Genomic DNA, 18125 nt, shown 5'->3' on the forward strand with positions numbered 1-18125 from the left:
TGAAAGAGAGAGAACTTGCAATTCAAAGAACGGAAAGGGGAATGGTGAGTGCAATGTGTGGGGTTTTGTTGTTTTCTACGACGCTGTAAGTCCAAGCAGTTTTCATTTGTCAATCCATGAGGACATTGTTGGATTGGTGGGCTGTGAGGTATCATCCTTGAAGCTGGTTGCTGGGCATTCCAATGTGAGATGATCAGTAGACTGATGTGTGGGGTAAAAACAGGAGGGAGACTAAAGAACTGATGGATATGTTAGAGATGAGGAAGACTATTGAACAATTTGCCAGAGTAAACGAGTAAGATGGTGCAGATATTAGGGCAGTCGTCAGAACACTTTTTTTGAATTTTATTCGTGCTAAGCGTTTAAAATGTTTCATTTGGTGAAAAATATCACATGCAAAATAGGTTTTATGTTTTGAGGTACAGTAGTTCAAGGCCCTTCAATTTTCTGCAGGTGAGCAAATGACCCCAACGTTGATATCCCATAAACCACAAATGGTAAAAGCTTCATTTAAGTAACAAAAAATGCAGAATGTTTGGCTTCCCATCCAACTTTAATACATTATATAGGTCTGGCTGGTCTAGATTTTACGTCAGGTGCTAAAAGCTGCATTTTTCAACAAAATGGAGGAAAATATTGATATTTACAACACAATAGTGAAATCAACAAAAATTCAGTGCACTAAAGTAACTGGCTACTACTTTTATGCAACTAATTAAATAAGAGGGTTTAAGCTACCTTTAAACAAGAGAATCTTTTAAAATTATTTTGCATGTGATATATTTCACCAAATGAAACACTTTAAACATTTGGCACCGACAAAATTCTAAACAAAAGGCCACCCTAAAGGGGGGAGGAAGTTTTCTACGAAAGACATCAACTTTAAAGATAGATGGTAAGACGAAACGGGGACGTCCAATAAAGAGACGCGATGGACAGAAAGAGACGGAGAATAGGAGTGAAGGCTGTGAGGAAAGAATCGGCCACCCCCACTAGTGGGAACAAAACCAAATTTGGATGATGATGATGATGAACTAAACATCTGGTGGCAAAATGTTTTGAAAGTTTCCTTTTCAAATCCAATCGTCGAATTCGCTGATAAGTTTATTGACGTCTACGATTCCGGGCGGTGGCGCCATTGATATACAATTTTGATTTGAAGACTCGTCTTTTGAACTGTGGATTCTTAATTGTATTCCAGTTGTCTCCCTGTTTGAATTACTGCCCGACCTGGAGGTACGACATACCCGGATGTAAGGCACTGCGCTAAGCTCAACAAACAAACAAACGTGGTAAGAGGCAACCAGATGGTCAATTGAACGAAACTCAAAAGCAACATTTCAACCAACCAAATGTACAAGAGATAAAAATGACCAAAGTTCTAACGATCCAGTTTAACAACGAGCCAAATTTACGTATGCCATGGCAACACTGCCATGGAGGGGCTCAGTGAAGTGGCAACTCAGGGCAACAGAGTGAATACAAAAGTGGTGAGTTATTTCAAGGAGAATCATTCGCTTCCTTACAATCCTTACAAACATTGAGGTCTGAAAACCAGGAGTCTTCCAGTTATCAGGTTACCATGACGTCACCAAGTTATCAGAAGGGTGACGTCAAAGAGAGCCATGAAGTAATCTTTTGTGCTAGCCAATAAAATGAAATGCGCAGTACAGGAAGCACCAGAATGATCAAATTTCAACGACGTCACTTTGCAATAGAACTCGTTGGCAATTAGTCAGCAAAATAGAAACTGCTGACTCATGCCACGAACTCGATAAATTTTTATAATAAAACCGGAGCCAGCTGCGATGGCGCCTCGGGTCATTCAATAAATATCAACCTTGGGTTGAGGGGGCCCCCCGGTCCGACCGGGGGTTCAGGGGGAGAGAGTGGGTGGTCTGGAAGAGGAAAAGTTGAAGGTTGTTGGCACACTAGTGGTCGCGAACTGGTATCCACCCGTCTTTTCTATCTTCTTTGATTCTGCAAAGAAGCAACAATTAGTCGATGACGACACAGTCCCGAGTCAAATACTGGCACGGGCATGTTTCAGAGGGGAATCTATAGATCTGTAAACATTGTTTGCAACGCTAAGCAGAAGTTCAACACAACTAAACTACATTTGATATTTAAAATGTTGTGGCAACATGTACAAGTCTTCCACCTTCAAACCATCAGCGTTGCTGATTTAAGGCGGTGACGTTTCCACATTAAAATGTTAACCAATTCGTTACGTCATCGCCAGTTTTGTGATTGGCCATGCAATTGCAAGGTCCAGAACAAACGTGAAATTCCAATTCGTTTGACAGCATGTGACCGACGAAACGTACGTTACAAACATGACGTCATGACCAGTAGCGTTGGCAGGAGGGTCCGGGGGATGAAAAAAATTAAAGAAAACGTTGCATAGTTTATGGATATACACTGCGGCAGAGCAGTTTGCTTGGAAGTATCTTAAATGATCCCACTGGTAACGGGCCCAAATTATCCTTTCAATGGCTCTTTTCCACCACCTACCTGCAGCAGCGTGGCGCTGGTCGGCGAGCACATACACTTCCTGGAGGGCGCTACGTTCCTCGTCGGTCAGCCCGGACAACAATGACGCGTACCATTCCGGGTCACGTGACTCTAGTGCTGAACAAAATGAACAATGGTAAGCCTTATGACGTCAACAAACAATCGAACATAAACACCACAAACGTCATCACAAGAAACGCTTTGTTGAGTTTGCCACCAAGTTTCGGGCTAAGGCTCGTTTTGTAAGTTTGCAAACACAAATGATGAGGCAAACTCCCTCATCCAACCAATCCTTCCAGCATCAACTTCTAGATGGAACAAAAGTTTCTTTTTATTACGATCCAGAAATAGACAGCTACAGCAGGAAGGGGGATCAACTTCTCGTGGTCTCTCCTGTAAGTAGCACGAAAGTGCGACACAAATTTCGAAAAACGAATATCGACTACGAAAAACACCATCGCTGAGCAGTTGGCTCAACAACAATAAAGCAATTTTGATGAGTTGCCATGCAAACAATCCAGTAGTGTCGTCACAGATTGGTTAGTCGGGTTCTTACAAGAAAAGACGGTTTTGAAAGTGATGAATTCATCTGGCTGATTTTCTTCCTCTTCATCTTCGAGAACAGTATTGAACTCCTCCAGAAGAGTTTCGTAGTCTAAATCTGGATCATCGTCATCAAATTCCTGAACGAAGTGATCACAGTGAAAAGAAGCTCATGAAAGGATGAGTTTAAAGAGGAAGTGGCTGGGCATTTACGTCTCCACATCTGCATCTCACTCAACTACTCTATAACACTTCAACATCCTCCTGAAGCCTAATGATCAATGTTGTGTCCAGAGTGTTCTACTCCTGGAACTATCAGTGATCTTCCTGCATAACTTAATTCCTGATTATTTTTCTTCTCACACAACTTGATCCCTGACTGTTCACTCTCTTGCACAACTTGATGCCTGACTGTACCTCCTCCTGCACAACTTGATCCCTGACAATTCTTCTTCCTGCACAACTTGATCTATGATGCTCTTCTACCTGCACACTTGATTCCTAATTGTTCCCTCTCTTGCACAAACAGACTGCTTAATCAGACTATTCCTCCTGCACAACTTGATTTCTAATTGCTCCTCCTGTACAAACTGAATTCTAAATTTCTGATTGCTCCTCCTGCACAACTTGATCCCTGACTATTTTTCCTCCTGCACAACTTGATCCTTGACTGCTCTTCCCTTTGCACAAATTGATGTCTGATTGATCTTCCTCCTGCACAACCTGATCCCTGACTATTCCTGTTTCTACACAACCTGATCCCTGACTATTTTTCCTCCTGCACAACTTGATGCCTGACTGTTCCTCTTGCACAGCTTGATCCTTGAATGTTCTGCTTCCTGCACAATTTGATCCCTGACTATTCGGCCTCCAGCACCACTTCATCCCTGTGTTTCGACTCCTTCACAGCTTGATCTCTGACTATTTCAATTCCTTCACATTATCCACAACTCTATAGACATAGATCTCCTGCAGAACTTGTTTCTGACTAAGAAACAGTGGAACCACCGAGTGATTCACCCTATAGACCTAATAAACATAAACTCACAATCTATCAATGGATGATGAGACAATGACGTCACACACAACATATTCAGACTCCACCATTTATAACTAAAACTTAACTTCGCAAAAAGACAGCTGTTGGTGCGCGACTATCTAAGAGTTGCCATGCCTACTCTTTACCATGCATTCTAGCCTTGAACACACTGAACTCTTCCGTGTCATCGTCTGCTGCCTCGAGGAAGGTCGCAAAGCCTTCTAGATCCGTCTCCTCGTCCGAGAAGATCGAGTCATCATCCGGAGCGTTCTCCTGCTCGGGAGCAAGAAAAATTACAATCTATCAATAACCTTCTCATTTGGAAGCAAAACAAACTAGAATCTTCATCAGCTTGAGGCCGGCATGCTGACTTGCTAGTCTACTGAATTCTATTTGAATAAGCAAATATGAACAAAGCCGTTCGGACATTGAAAGCTAACTGTGGTGAACTATGATCCAAGACTGACCTCTCCGGCAGGATTTTCATTGAAAAACTAAACATAGCAAGTTCAGCGCCACCTTCCGTACAGATGGCCAACGACAATCATTCATTTGCTTTCAAGGTCCCTCAGTGGCTTTATCACTATTTGATTATTCAAATAAAATCGACATGACTCAACTAAACTTGGCAACTGACACTTCGCCATAAACAATTCCTCTCGTCTGTAAGAGTGTGACGTCAAGGTCCACCTCAGCGAATCGCGATATCTCAATGTCCCAGCCATTCCAACGCAGAGGAAATTATCGAAAGTTACTTTAAACATCTCTTGGTGTTATTAACCGTTGTCATGGTGACAATTATGTGATCGGAGAAATAGTTGTCCCCGGTAACCACACATGCTTGTGGATGTTTTGAGGGGAGGTGAAGGCACGAATAGTGTAAAGATTTCCACATCCACTTCATTCCATGAAACATTCCAGACGCTGAGATGACGTCACCTTTTTCTGGAGCATCTCAAGGTATTCGGCGGACTCCTCATCAATTTCATCCTCATCCGATGCGAGTTCCTCATGGTCGAAAGCTCCATCATCATCATAGTCTTCCTCTTCTGATGAGTCCGAGCTGTTGCTGTGCTCATCTTCTCCTTTAGCTGAGAAGAAAACAAAGATCAACTTCTTACTCCGAGCTGCAAACATGAGGCAGCGAATCCATTAAAACCTCAACTAGTCGAAAATGCCCATTCTATAAAAAGTTGTAACTTTGATGGCATCACCTGGTCATTATAATCTAAAAACAAATATTATTGATCACTTAAAATCAGATCGGCCTAGCATCAAACCAGATCTGACGTCATTCCAGCTCATCAACACTCACAACCGGGTATGACGTCATTCCAACTCACGATCAACCCTTACAACAGGATATGACGTCATTCCAACTCACAATTAACCCTCACAACCGGGTATGACGTCATTCCAACTCACGAACAACCCTCACAAACCGGGTATGACGTCATTCCAACTCACGATTCATCACTCACAACCGGGTATGATGTCATTCCAACTCACGATCATCACTCACAACCAGGTATGACGTCATTCAAACAATAGAATCTGACGTTACCTTTATAAGCGCGGACCAGTCCTTGGAGGAGCTTGATGATGGATGGGATGATCTGTGGAGTCAACGAGGCGAGGGAGGCAGGACGTTGTGGGAGGTTAAGAAGAGTGCAGAGTCCCAGGACGCAAACCCTCCTGTCGTGGATCCTGTGAGAGAGCGTTCACACACGGATCAAGGTGATGTCACCAGAGATGACACAAGCAATGACGTCCTCTGATTCTCAGATCACTCTCATTCATGATAATTATGACGACATACCCAAGGAAGTGATCGATGTCAGTGAACCACTGACGGAAGAATTGCTGGGACACGGTTTCATTTGAGTTGGGGAAGGTGATGCTGTCCAGGGTTTGCGTGAGGAGCGTCGGGCTGGTGAAGATGGCGGCAACAACCTGAACCAACACACAGCTGACGTCATTGACAATCCTATATAGCAGAAAGGTGAGCAACACTAGATCGTGAGCAACACTAGCTCGTGAGCGTAAGCAGTTCTAGAGCCGCCTCATGCATTGAATTAATCCGCAGATGGAATCTTTATGCTGCCAACTTCATAATCTAGCCCCTATGAATATGAAAAAGTATCAGGATTTAGCTTCCGAAGAGACTTTCTCAATCAATCCGGTGTAGTCTGGGAATATCGTGAATCTAGGGTGGCAAAAGGAAAGATCCTCGGCCCCAGGGGCTCACACGACACGACGAGCGAATATATTTCAAGAATACTTTTGGCTAACAAGATGGCATGAATGCCAACTGCGCGACCCAAAAGCGTTGCAAGCTGCAATTCTTGATCTCACTCAAAGATTATATGGAGGAATTCATATGCCCATATGGTGCTGTGTTCACCCAGGAAAGGGAACCCGCTCCTCATGATGAGGATGCAAACACCTCAACCTACGAGCAACTTGATAACAGAACACGTGACACGTGTGCCAGCTACATCCGGGTGCGTGTGACGTAACACTCACCACTTGAAGGCACATGGTTCGTAGCTCATTGGAAGAAACTTCCTTCGTCAGTCTGGACAGCGCCGTTTCCACGAATGAAGGAAGACACTAAACAATGAGGTGATTGTCAACGTTTTTGAAGCACATCCATGACGTATCATTACGTTACTTAGTGTCACTTCACACGAGCATGACTTGAAAACACTGAATTCACTTTTCTAATGAGAATCATTTCGTGTGAGTGTAGTTGTTTTGCAAAAGTAACGTTAGACCAACACAAAAGTTGAAACAATTGACGTCAAATAACCATCAAACTGACCTGATCTATGTTTCCTCTGCACTGGAGGACGATCACTTCAAGCAACTTGGCCGCGTGGGAGGCCGAATCTTCATTCTCTTCTGTGTCCAGAATCTAATCACACAAACATTTACAATGGTGACCTAACCACCGATGTTGGCATTGTTGCTCAAATGAACACACCGCTGGAGTTGAACATCCACTACCAGCTATGGAAGTTACCGCCCAATTGTAATTCAGTAAAACTTAAGAAATAATCCACTGTCTTCACTCGTCATGGTCCGAAAACATCGTGAATCTGGGGTGGTAAAAGGATGGACCTTCGGCCCCAGAGGCTCACACGACGACTCTTCATGGGTTACAAATTTTTAAATTGGAATCTTGCTTGACAAATAATTGTTTCGGCTATGCTCTCGGGCGCAACACAGCGGCAACACTTACCTTCTTACACATCGAAAAGATGATCTCCAGATACTTGGGGGTGGACATCACGGTTTGAGCTCCGATTGTGCAGAAGTTGTGGAGGCATGGCATCATCTCGGTGAAGTAGTCAAATCCATCATCCTGAGGAAGAAGGGGATGAAAGAGCAATGTGATTAATGAGAACAAGAAAACTTATGACATAAACGCAGCGTTGCTGTCAACACTGCAACTTCTTCACACGCAGAGAGTTCCCAGGTGGAAGCATTTGGAAGATGCCTAATTAACATGAGTGTGCTCAATCGATATCAAAAGGAGCCAGTGAGCCGCATCGAGGAAGCCAATTATTTTATTCAAGTTAACAATGCCGAACTAGTGGCAGTGAGAATTTCAGTAGACTTCACTTTGCAGCATCGCTCGTGGTTTCGAGTAAACTTTCAAACTTCCATGAATTCACCAACAATTCTGCTCGTTTTTGGCGATTCAAAAAAAACTTTAAAAAAAACAACAGTTTATTGCAATAAGTGTTGACAAATATTACAACTGCATGACATTCCACGATTAGCAGTCACCAACTCACCTCAAACACTTCAGCAATGAGGGGGAGAGCGTCCCACATTGGGGGAGAGATTGCTTGGCAAGTCAGTGAGTACATCAGTGAAAGAATCTCCTCGTAGTAATCTGAAACACAAATGTTGGAGATGTGTCTTTGGGAAACTCCCACTGGTTATCTCAAAAAAGTCCATTGTGATGGAACAACACGTCGGAACATGGGGCGTACAGTTAAAACTGGATCGCTTTGGAAAGCTAAAAGCCACAGGACAAAAGCAATCCACAAATCATCTTGGCTCACCGATCAGTCTGTTCTTGAGGATGTGAGCCACTAGAGGAGCAATAATCCCCTCCAACTGGATGGTGATCTCTCTCTCCTCTTCCATCATGTCCAGGATCGTTTCGATTGTTCCCAGGATGCTCATGGCAGTCACAGTCTTATCATCGTTGCTATCATTCGTATCTCCTGCACCGGACCCCTCCTCTTCGTCTTTGGTGGCTTTCTCCAAGACTTTAAGGAAGGTTAACGTCTGAAGACGACATCAGGTTGAAATTATTCATCCGGGAACCTTCATCGTGACGCGATGACCTAAGCCAGCACTTTAACGTTTCAACAAATTATAATCATTCGCTATCTCCGCTTGCAGCAGATTGCGCATCAACATGGGTTACTTGACAGGGTTCCATGTGATTTTATGAGCCGTACTGCTTCCATGCTGGCTCAAGGCAGATTGGAAAAGGGTGATATGTCACCAGATTATTACTTGAACTCTTTTCCGCTGGGATTAAGTGTTAAACGTTTTTTAAGTTATTGCTTTCGTCTCGAGCAAGAAATAATAACAAGTTGCAACGCGACCATGGAGCGAGCGACGCAATCAACAATCAACGTGAGATGCAAATCTGATGTTAAAACAACGTTTAAATACCAGGTTTTGTGTGATGTCGACAACGTATGGAATGATCTGCTCGCAATACAAGCAGACGACCTTTTGTACCACGGTTGTGAGATCATCGTTCTCGGTGTCGTGGACCAGCTGCAGGAGAGCTGCAACAAAGAAGATTACGTCAGCATGAGGAAGACAACGCCAGTGTGCACTGATAACCTTCTTTTTAGTCGGACGCCGTTACGCTGTGGTTGGTCCAAAGACCTAGCAGCAAAGGAATGCACAAGCAACACGTGGCGGCATCTGATTCGGCAGAAAGTGAAATAAGTTCGTAGAAAACCAATTTTATGGTGGAAGCGAAGTAACTTCACCAATGACGTGCACTGCGAGAAGGCAACACAGACGGCCACATGAGCTTGCAGCATCCAGCACATAAATTAATATATTCAATGATTAAACGGAAACCATTTAGCTTTCATCTGCTCACTCACCTTGAATGATTTGTTGGACCTGCGGCATGCAATGCTTCTCGGCGATCTCCTGTCCGTTCAGGAAGGATTGCAAAGCCATGGCGGCCTCAACTCTGGTGGGGAGCTGGGTATCCGAGATGAGGAGCTGTCTAATCCCATCCGCCATCGCGATCACATTGTTCTTCTTCTTGTACTTGGCCTCGCTGAAGCGTTGAATCACCCAGCACGCCTGCACGAAATGCATGACGTCAGCTGCAACGTCACTTTCGATCGTTGCTAGGCAACTGACATGACGAAGTTACTCTATACGACGTTGCACGGGGTGCTCTTAATGCGCAAACAATGTGCTATAAATTCTCTGAGCTTAGACAAATCCTTCTAGCAATGGAAGTACGCCTCCAGTACTATATGAAATATAAAATGCATTTGCAACACATTACGAGAAAGAATATTCCAAGTTGTACTAATTGAATATACGCCGATGGATTAGTTGTGGTGTCGGCTCCTTCTCACCCGCGCCCTCATGTGGCCGTACTGGCTCTTCAACTCCGGCAGCACGTGGGTAACTAAGAGCAACTCCAACTGATCTTTGTACATCTTCCTTTTCAACAGTGTGTCCGCCAGGGATCCAATGATGTGAAGAGCTCCATCCTTCTTCCGGGAGCTCTCAGCGTTCATGGTTCCAGATGCCGTCAAAATACTGCCAGAAATAAAAGTAACTTGGTTAAGAATCGAACCGACGTCCCCTGGTTGCAAGGAGGTGGGCAGGCGCATCGTGCGACAAAACAAGTTGCCCAGTTAATGTGGAAAATAAAGTGAAGTGGTCCATCGAGTAATGAATCGTGGCCCAGGCCACCTAGCAATCGTGTACATTTCCTGTAACAGCAATATTCCGCCCGCTCTAATGGAAGTCTATGTTCTGCCTCTATAGAAATGGCAGATAAAAAGTAATTTTTGCATGAGCAAAGTGGCATTTCCTTGCTTAATGACGAGGAAACAGTTGGCAATGCTTCAACAAGCGGGTACTTTTTTCAATCCAGGCCTGCGTCACTAGTTCAAACCATATCAAACTGCCAGGAATAAACATTCTAGCAGGAGAAATCGGGGATATACTCCTCCAACTATTCTATTGTATTTAAATAAGAATTTTCTGATGATCCCAACAAGCATAAAACAGGCTGTAAGGTTTTTTGGAAAGTACCAACTATGTTTGGTGTAATTCGCCCTGCTCCACTTTTTTAACTTGGCATTGAGCAGTTTTATTGTAGTGTTGATAATATCTAACGTGTACTCCTTTAACTATAGACTTCCTCGGAGCAAATATAACAAAACTGAACTTAAAGAAATGAACCTCACCCGTAACAGAATCCCATCGTCTTCTGTAGCACCTGCTGGCGTTTGGTGCAAGCCGAATGCATGAAGCACTGGGCGGCGCTAGAGGGTGATAGAAAATCTTTAAACACATCTGCAAACAACGTCACAATGGCTGGGTGAGAACTAGAAGGAAAGTCAGCATCGTCGCCCATGAAGGAGTTGAACACAAACATTCAAATAAAAGTAAAAACAATAAGGTCGATGCAGCGCCACCATGCGAACACACTCACCGAACTTCAACCGGATGTACTCATGAGGGTCATCGTCCCATATCTCCTGATCCTCATCAGTAAAGCACATGAGAGGGTAGACGATGTCCTTCAACAGATCCTACCAATGTCACCAGGTACAGGTTAGTCCCATTGGTGATAAAACCGAGCTTGACATGTGAGAGCATTCATGCAACACCAACAACATGAGAGTACATAGAGGACGTTACTGGTGTAAGCGCAATGTATGTGAACACTGAGGGATCAAACAACTTTGATTGGTCATCGGGAACTTAGAAAAAACATTATCTCGCGCTGTCCATCCGCGGAGTGAGACAGATATCTCCGATGATGGAGAAGTATTTCCATGGTATTCCATGCAACGAACTCAACCCATCCATCCCTAACTAAAGTGACGCATACATTGGATATAATACGCAACACTGATGTCACCTAGTGGTACCTGGTAAGGGTTCTTTATGACTTTCCACGTGATGGCGTGGCTCACCGACTGTTCCAAGATGTGCAGACACTGCTGTAGGACACGGGGGGACACGTAGTGACCGGAGCGGTACTCCCCCATAACTTTAAGAGTCACTTGGACAATGGCCACTGGAACAACAAGACCACCATCATGTGGCTGCGATGGACACGTTTCAATCATTTCAAAGATTTAGTGAAGGAAAAGTTAATGAACATGAATTATGTAACCAGAATTTTCGTCCAAGATATAACATGTGAAACAGCAATCTCAAACTTCAAGTTACACCAGGCAGATAAAAATGACGGAATAATCGAAGACCGTCACTACCATTATCATGTCGGCACTGACCTGAGTATCTCTTGAGGAAGAACTCCGAGAACTCGTTATATTCCTTCATGACCGTGCCTGGGCTTCCGTACCTGGAACGAATGGGAGGAATTCATTGCTGGGCCTTGACCAAAGTCAAATGATTGAGTGGGGATTATATTGAAGATTCAGACCACGCAACGTCAACACAACAAATAGAATACCAGCACTACCGGTATGTCTGGTTATGATAGAAAGCTGGGTTATTTTCAGCCTTCATATAACCAGACAGCAAATCAGTCTGCAGACGTTGAATCAATGTACAAAAACGACTGAATTGCTGTCTGGGCACAAGCTAGTGAAGATTCCGAAGTCAAAACATGCACTCGCTTTTTTGAAAGATGATAACATAATGCGATATAAATTGAAACCTTTCAAAGACCCTTGCCAGGAAGTGTATCGCCCATTTCTTGCATTTCCACCAAGGGAGCTCCGGGCGTTCGTCTTCTTCAACCTGCACGTGTCATATGATTTTATTATTAGTGGGTGTTGGAACAACCCATAGCGGGTGATGTGATTACGTAACTCAGTGCTGCCACAGAGTAAATAAACTGAAAACAGTTAGTTCAGTGTTACTGCAGCCGCAATCCTCACGTGGAAACTTGCCTGTAAAGTATCTTCCGGCAGAGGGCGCACAACGGTGGCCCGTAGAAGCTTCATCCATTGGTCCATGGTCTCTTCATTGAAGAGTTCAACAGGGAGAGCATACTACAAAGAGAGGACACTTCAGTTATATTGTGAGGAAATTCGTTTAACGTGGAAGGATGAGACCAAAATTTGAAAGGTGACGTTAAAGGAGGCAAATGTGAATAAACCATTCTACACATAACAAACCGTTCCTAACAGGTCAAATATATTTGCAAAGCTCACAAATGAGCTGAGATCGCAGTGTTCATTGTAAACACACCATTCATGATATGATTCGTGAGTATTGATTAGGGTGGAGTGAAAAAAATTTTTTTTTCAAATCAAAAAATCAGATTAACCCAAAGTGGCGTATGGACCTAAAATCAACTTCTGAAAAGGTTTTGGGTTTGTGCCACCTACACCCAGGTGGCCCATAATTTTTAAAGGTCATCCGAGGGTCAAATTTCATAAAAATCCCATAACTTGGAAACCGGTTAAGCTAGAATGTTAGTTTTTGGCTTAAAATTTCCAGAAGGTCCATGTTTATAATATGCTCTAATGCAACTTTTGTTTCTATTTTAACTACATAAGCTGATAATAATAATAAATGACTTTGTCTCTAATAAATTGACATTTTAGTTTAAACTAAAACTAAAATGTCATTTTTTATTGTTATTAGCTTATGTAGTTAAAATAGAGACAAAAGTTGCATTAGAGCATATATAAACATGGACCTTCTGGAAATTTTAAGCCAAAAACTAACATTCTAGCTTAACCGGTTTCCAAATTATGGGATTTTCATGAAATTTAACCCTCGGATGACCTTTAAAAATTATGGGCCACCTGGGTGTAGGTGGTACAAACCCAAAACCTTTTCAGAAGTTGATTTTAGGTCCATACGCCACTTTTGGTTAATCTGATTTTTTGATTTGAAAAAAAAAATTTTTTTCACTCCACCCTAGTATTGATCACTGGTTATGTCGCTACCTGGACGAGAGCATACAGGATCTTAAGAAGCTGCTTCTGCAAAAGTGTGGATGTGGCCGAGTTGTCATCAATAAATCTTTGAAACAACTGAAGCATAACAGGAAAGAATATCTTCATTGCAGCGATAAGAGGTCCTCGTTCTTTCATCTTCTTGAACCTACAAGCAACCTCATATTATCTTCATAAAAAAGAAAAGAAAAACTTTAAACACAACCTGCCATCCATGAACTCTGAACTGGGGTCAGTGTGAACAACTGAACATTCAGGTAATAAAACCCGCTGGACAGTGAAACAACTACACAAATGGAAACATTCATGTCAACTATGCGAGTGGTTCCTTAGAATGCCAAGGTGATGTTCAAAAGGTCACAATATTTCTGGCCACATGAAGACGAAGTAGCGGATGAAACTTACTCATAATTTTTAACAAGCTGGTACAAAGTCATAAGTGCTCCCATCCAGGCCCGATGGTTGTCGGATTGAAGATGAAGAGATATCTTGTCAATCACCGATGGCCACTTTTCAGGATAGTCATGCTTTATAATGTTGCTCACAATCACAGTTAGTTGGCTCCTGAAAAATCAAATGTATTGATAATAATTCAAACAAATCATTTTGCCATGCCAGTCAGAAAGCAGCAATTGAATGATTCTAGCACCACGAAGACAACTAACTGAAAAAAACTTTAAAACAAATCACCAATAGGCAATAGCCACCGAAACAACCCCAATCATGTACTAAAACCCTATCACTGCTACAGGTTAGGGTGGTCCCGAAAACCGAATTTTAGAAAATGCAATGTGACACAACCCAAAACATCTCCAAATGATCAAAAATGGACCCTGTAAAAATTTCAGAGAGATTGAACTTTGTTTAGAGGTGCCAGATTTACTTTGAAAATTCAGATTTTTTCCCTATGCGAATATATGGGAATTGGGAAGGTACAGTCTGTAAAACCATACTTGACACACTGAAGTTGTATTATCCAACTGTTGATATAGTTGTGGGCAATGTCCTCTTTTAAACTGGGTTAATCTATTTTTATCAGCATGATGTTGTTCCATTTCACTGATCACCATTACTTGGCTGCCATGTTGATAGTTTTAACAGTAGATAAAATTACCGTATGTCACACCAGCTACCAAAGCTTTGTCTGTAGTTGAGCAGATATTCTAGACTCAGCTAAAGCTAGTTCGATTCAGCAATACTGGTCAGAAGTCTGGTGCTTGTGTCCTAATTTTATAAGAATTGAACAAGGACATGTTTCATCTGGCTTGTCACCATATTCTGGAACTAATATTCCAAAAAGCATTCTTGACATGCCTTGGGCCATCATCTGGACCAGACATTCTCCTTTTTAAGCGATTTAAATCAAAATGGAGTACATTGAATAAAGATGGGTATGTGACATTGGAAAAAGATGACAGCAGCTTTTCTGATGAAATTATACAGTTCTGTATCCACCATCTGCATAACAATAATCATCCAAGAGACTACCAAGAATTATCGGTCATAATCCTCAATGGAACACCACCACCTGGAATTCGATTCTGTCATCCTGGCGCCCTTCATCGTGCCAGATGGATGGCAACTGCTGTATATGCACTCAAAATCTGCTTATTTCGAATGCAGTTTGATTTGTCAAGTTAGGAGCAACGTGGTTTAAAGCGATTTGTTTTGTTTGTTTTGAAGGTGTATGTAAAATCATGGTTCACAGGACCTTTAGCTAAATGTGCACCACGACATGACCTGGTGCTCTTGAAAACGGTAAATGAGTATGAGCAACATGATGCAGGTTTATCGCAAAAAGCCATGAAAACATTTTCGAGGCACTTGTGGGTATAAGTGAAGAACTTGTGAGCCTGGCATTTTTTAATGATGCTGTTTCTGTTACTCAAAAAACGCCATGGTATCCGCGTTAACTCATCAAAGCAGTACACCTTCCTTCAAAGCGTCTTTCTCGAGTACCAGATGATATTTCATCAAAAGATCTGTCGCACTTTGTCACATCAAACACCATGAGATTTTTCCAGATTCTTAACTTACCATGTGACTTTCTGAAGGTGGAAATCACATCATGGAATGTTGATGACAACTATAAGAAAGCGCAAGCTATTGTTGGTGGGCTCCATGTAATCAATGACTTTGCCGAAAGATGTGTTGCTTTGATGCAAAATTTTAACAATGTATTAACGAAAGATGAAGAGCAAATTCAATACATTCTGCAAGTTGTGAAACAGCACCGGCATGTTCTTCCGACTTGCAGCAAAAAAAAATCTTCAGAAAGTGTACCAGTCCACAGACTGAATTGTATTATGTATTTATCTTTATTAAGCACTAGTTAATCTTGTTGCGAGTTAAACTTCTTGGAGCTGGTATGCAAGTCCCCCCCCCCTGGTAACTCATGACAAAGACAGGACTCGACCAAACATATGGGTAGGGTGAAACTACTTTACCTTTGCTTTACTGTTGACACACTTCAATCCACATGTTTTGGTCAATTCCCCTTTGTCATGAGTTGCCAAGGGGGGGGGGGGGGGGGGGACTTGTATACCAGCTCCAACGTCTTCTAGTTTTTCAGTAATATCAGTGTTTCCTGCTGCAGAGTTGGATGAGAGTACGGTATTCTTACATATCATTTTTCTCATGTTTATTGTTTGCTCTGTCATGATGTGTTATGTCTTTTTAAAGTACAATTGCAAATGTTACATTATCTTGGGTGGGTATCGTAAATCGCTCAATTTATTAAATTTTCACCTGTAATCTGGCACCTCTAAACCTTTATCAAAATCTTTCAAACTTTCAGGGAAATGTTTTTATATAAAAAGGAACCAACTAGAAGTGTGTGCACTACAATTTTTTAAGTTTGAAATTTTTGCATACATTTGAGGACCACCCTACTACAGGTGTTTGCACAAAAAATCAAAATCATGGTCCAACAATTTAGAAATGTGGCAGGCCTGTGATATGGAAGAACTTGGTTTGAAAGAACGGCCCACTGCCTCAATTTTATCTATAAGTGCAGAACACAAAGTCCACTGCATAAACCAAACCTACTTCATAATCATCCCAGCAGCATCTGGATTATCTAGCTTGAATGTTTGATGTGAAATAGGTGTTTGTTGTGAAATAAATAATTAATTAAGCATTACCTGATAATATCTGGAGCATGAATGATGGCCTCGACAACATTGTCACGAATCATAACTCGATCATTTTCTTGAATGCTAAAGACATCAGGAATTGGGACATCATCTTTGTCGACACGGTCGTGCCACCACTGAGTGCACATGTTCTTGAGATAAATAGCTCCCGACTGTCGGACAGGCATGGCTACCTCATCTGACATTATTAACTGGAGAAGCAGTGGAGTAAAGCCAGGTACTTTGTGCATCTGCAATCGATTGGAATGAAGGTTTGATGAAGATTAGGCTGCATATAGTACAGTTCAGTTTATTGGAGATAAACAAACAAGAAGTACAAACAAATTGAGTGTCTATCAGCACAACAGGATGGCAACGAAAGACCTGCAAGGTCATCTATGTATGTCAGCTGTCACCCTAGTACAATTAAAAATGCAGCACAAAAGACAACTGGAACCAGTAGAAAAACATAACCAATTAATCATCGAATGACCTGCTTAAAATTCCAATCCAGTTTGCCAAGAAATAGAATACAGCAGAGCAGTAGCCTGTTGAACCAAGGTTCTATCAAACTTTGCTTGCATGCTTCATACTATTTAAAGCACCATACAAGTCAACACAGAAACTGACGAACTACAATTATATTAAAACCAGCTCTCTTCTGTGTTGTGCAATAGCCAACAAAAGGAGGCAAGCTTTATGCACTATAACCTAAGGTTACCTTAAAAAAAGAACAATCAGCCACCCACTTGATCAAGCTGTTCCTCAGCTGCTTTTCTTAACTCAGGATTCATCGTTCCCTCCAAAACAGTCACCACTTTTGCAGGATCCATGCTGAAATAGCTGGTGGTTGAGCAATCTGGCATTTGAATGATATTGCTATTACATAAGTCTACAAAAACTTTTGAAATGTTTAGCTATTGAATAAGAACTACTCTTGAGTTAACTAATGGCTGATTACTCCTCCAGAACACAACAGCGTCTTCATGGTTGTTTCTTTTGTGTGTGTGTGTGTGAATTTGTTCTCAAGTGTGAAAATAATACATAAACTGCAAACTATCTGCTTATTGGAAAATCCGTTTATAAATCTAATGCACATATTACAGTCTCTTTGCAAATACAAACATGTACGTATTCTAACCGTAAACTAGACCTAGGCTATGCATATTTTCTTAGAAAGCTGACAACTGCAACTAACAAAACATACTCTGAATAACCTGCAGTGTCTAGGCAGATCTGACCTTCCAAGAATCAATACACCGTATTCCAATACCTGAATTTTCAACCTTTTCTTTTTGTGCACTTCAGCAGCAATCTCTCAAAATTTGGCAGAAAACTAATTTCCAAACGAGTTCGCAAGACATGTGGCGGAAGAAAAAATCACCTAAGTAGTTTTTGTGTGGTGGTATCCAAGTTGCCAGATGACCAAAAAAGGTTGCAATTGTTTTGCTCAAATCATGTCATCGTTCAGAGGCGTTTGAAGGCAAAAAAAAATCTTAACCTCATTTTTATCCATATAAATTAATGATAAAACTAAATTACCAGTTAATATATGCTTTTTAAATTCTAATAAGTGGGCTTAGCCAAAGTATTTGTGTATGACTGCTCATCCACATCAATATTGGAACTGGCAAATTCAATCCACAACACTTTTCATTAGGCTGTCATTCATAACTACATGTGTGCTTCTCTGTTTTTGTTTTATTTTTT

General features: G+C 41.8%; 1 protein-coding gene across 8 annotated transcripts; it reads right to left on the reverse strand.

Moving 5' to 3' along the window:
- Positions 1-1293: 1293 nt before the first annotated feature.
- LOC145784191 (importin-7-like) lies at positions 1294-17775 on the reverse strand. Of its 8 annotated transcripts, none has more exons than XM_082595959.1 (25): positions 17657-17775; positions 17165-17274; positions 16425-16666; positions 13687-13845; positions 13273-13429; positions 12265-12366; positions 12030-12112; positions 11641-11711; positions 11272-11420; positions 10830-10929; positions 10582-10690; positions 9739-9925; positions 9247-9454; positions 8798-8916; positions 8173-8401; positions 7900-8000; positions 7341-7463; positions 6921-7013; positions 6623-6709; positions 5916-6049; positions 5661-5803; positions 5036-5187; positions 4243-4369; positions 2515-2631; positions 1294-1980 (listed from the first exon to the last, which is right to left on the reverse strand). In XM_082595959.1, the coding sequence occupies exons 2-25, from the start codon at positions 17246-17248 to the stop codon at positions 1877-1879; spliced, it is 3180 nt and encodes a 1059-aa protein (XP_082452085.1). In that variant the 5' UTR covers positions 17249-17274; positions 17657-17775; the 3' UTR covers positions 1294-1876. The 8 variants fall into 8 exon arrangements, with proteins under 8 accessions (XP_082452085.1, XP_082452087.1, XP_082452088.1 ...); XM_082595961.1 differs by having other exon boundaries at positions 17165-17249; positions 17633-17758; XM_082595962.1 differs by having other exon boundaries at positions 17689-17743.
- Between the last annotated feature and the right edge of the window lie 350 nt (positions 17776-18125).

Source organism: Aplidium turbinatum, chromosome 15 (assembly GCF_918807975.1).
Source record: "Aplidium turbinatum chromosome 15, kaAplTurb1.1, whole genome shotgun sequence".
NCBI classification, from domain to species: domain Eukaryota; kingdom Metazoa; phylum Chordata; class Ascidiacea; order Aplousobranchia; family Polyclinidae; genus Aplidium; species Aplidium turbinatum.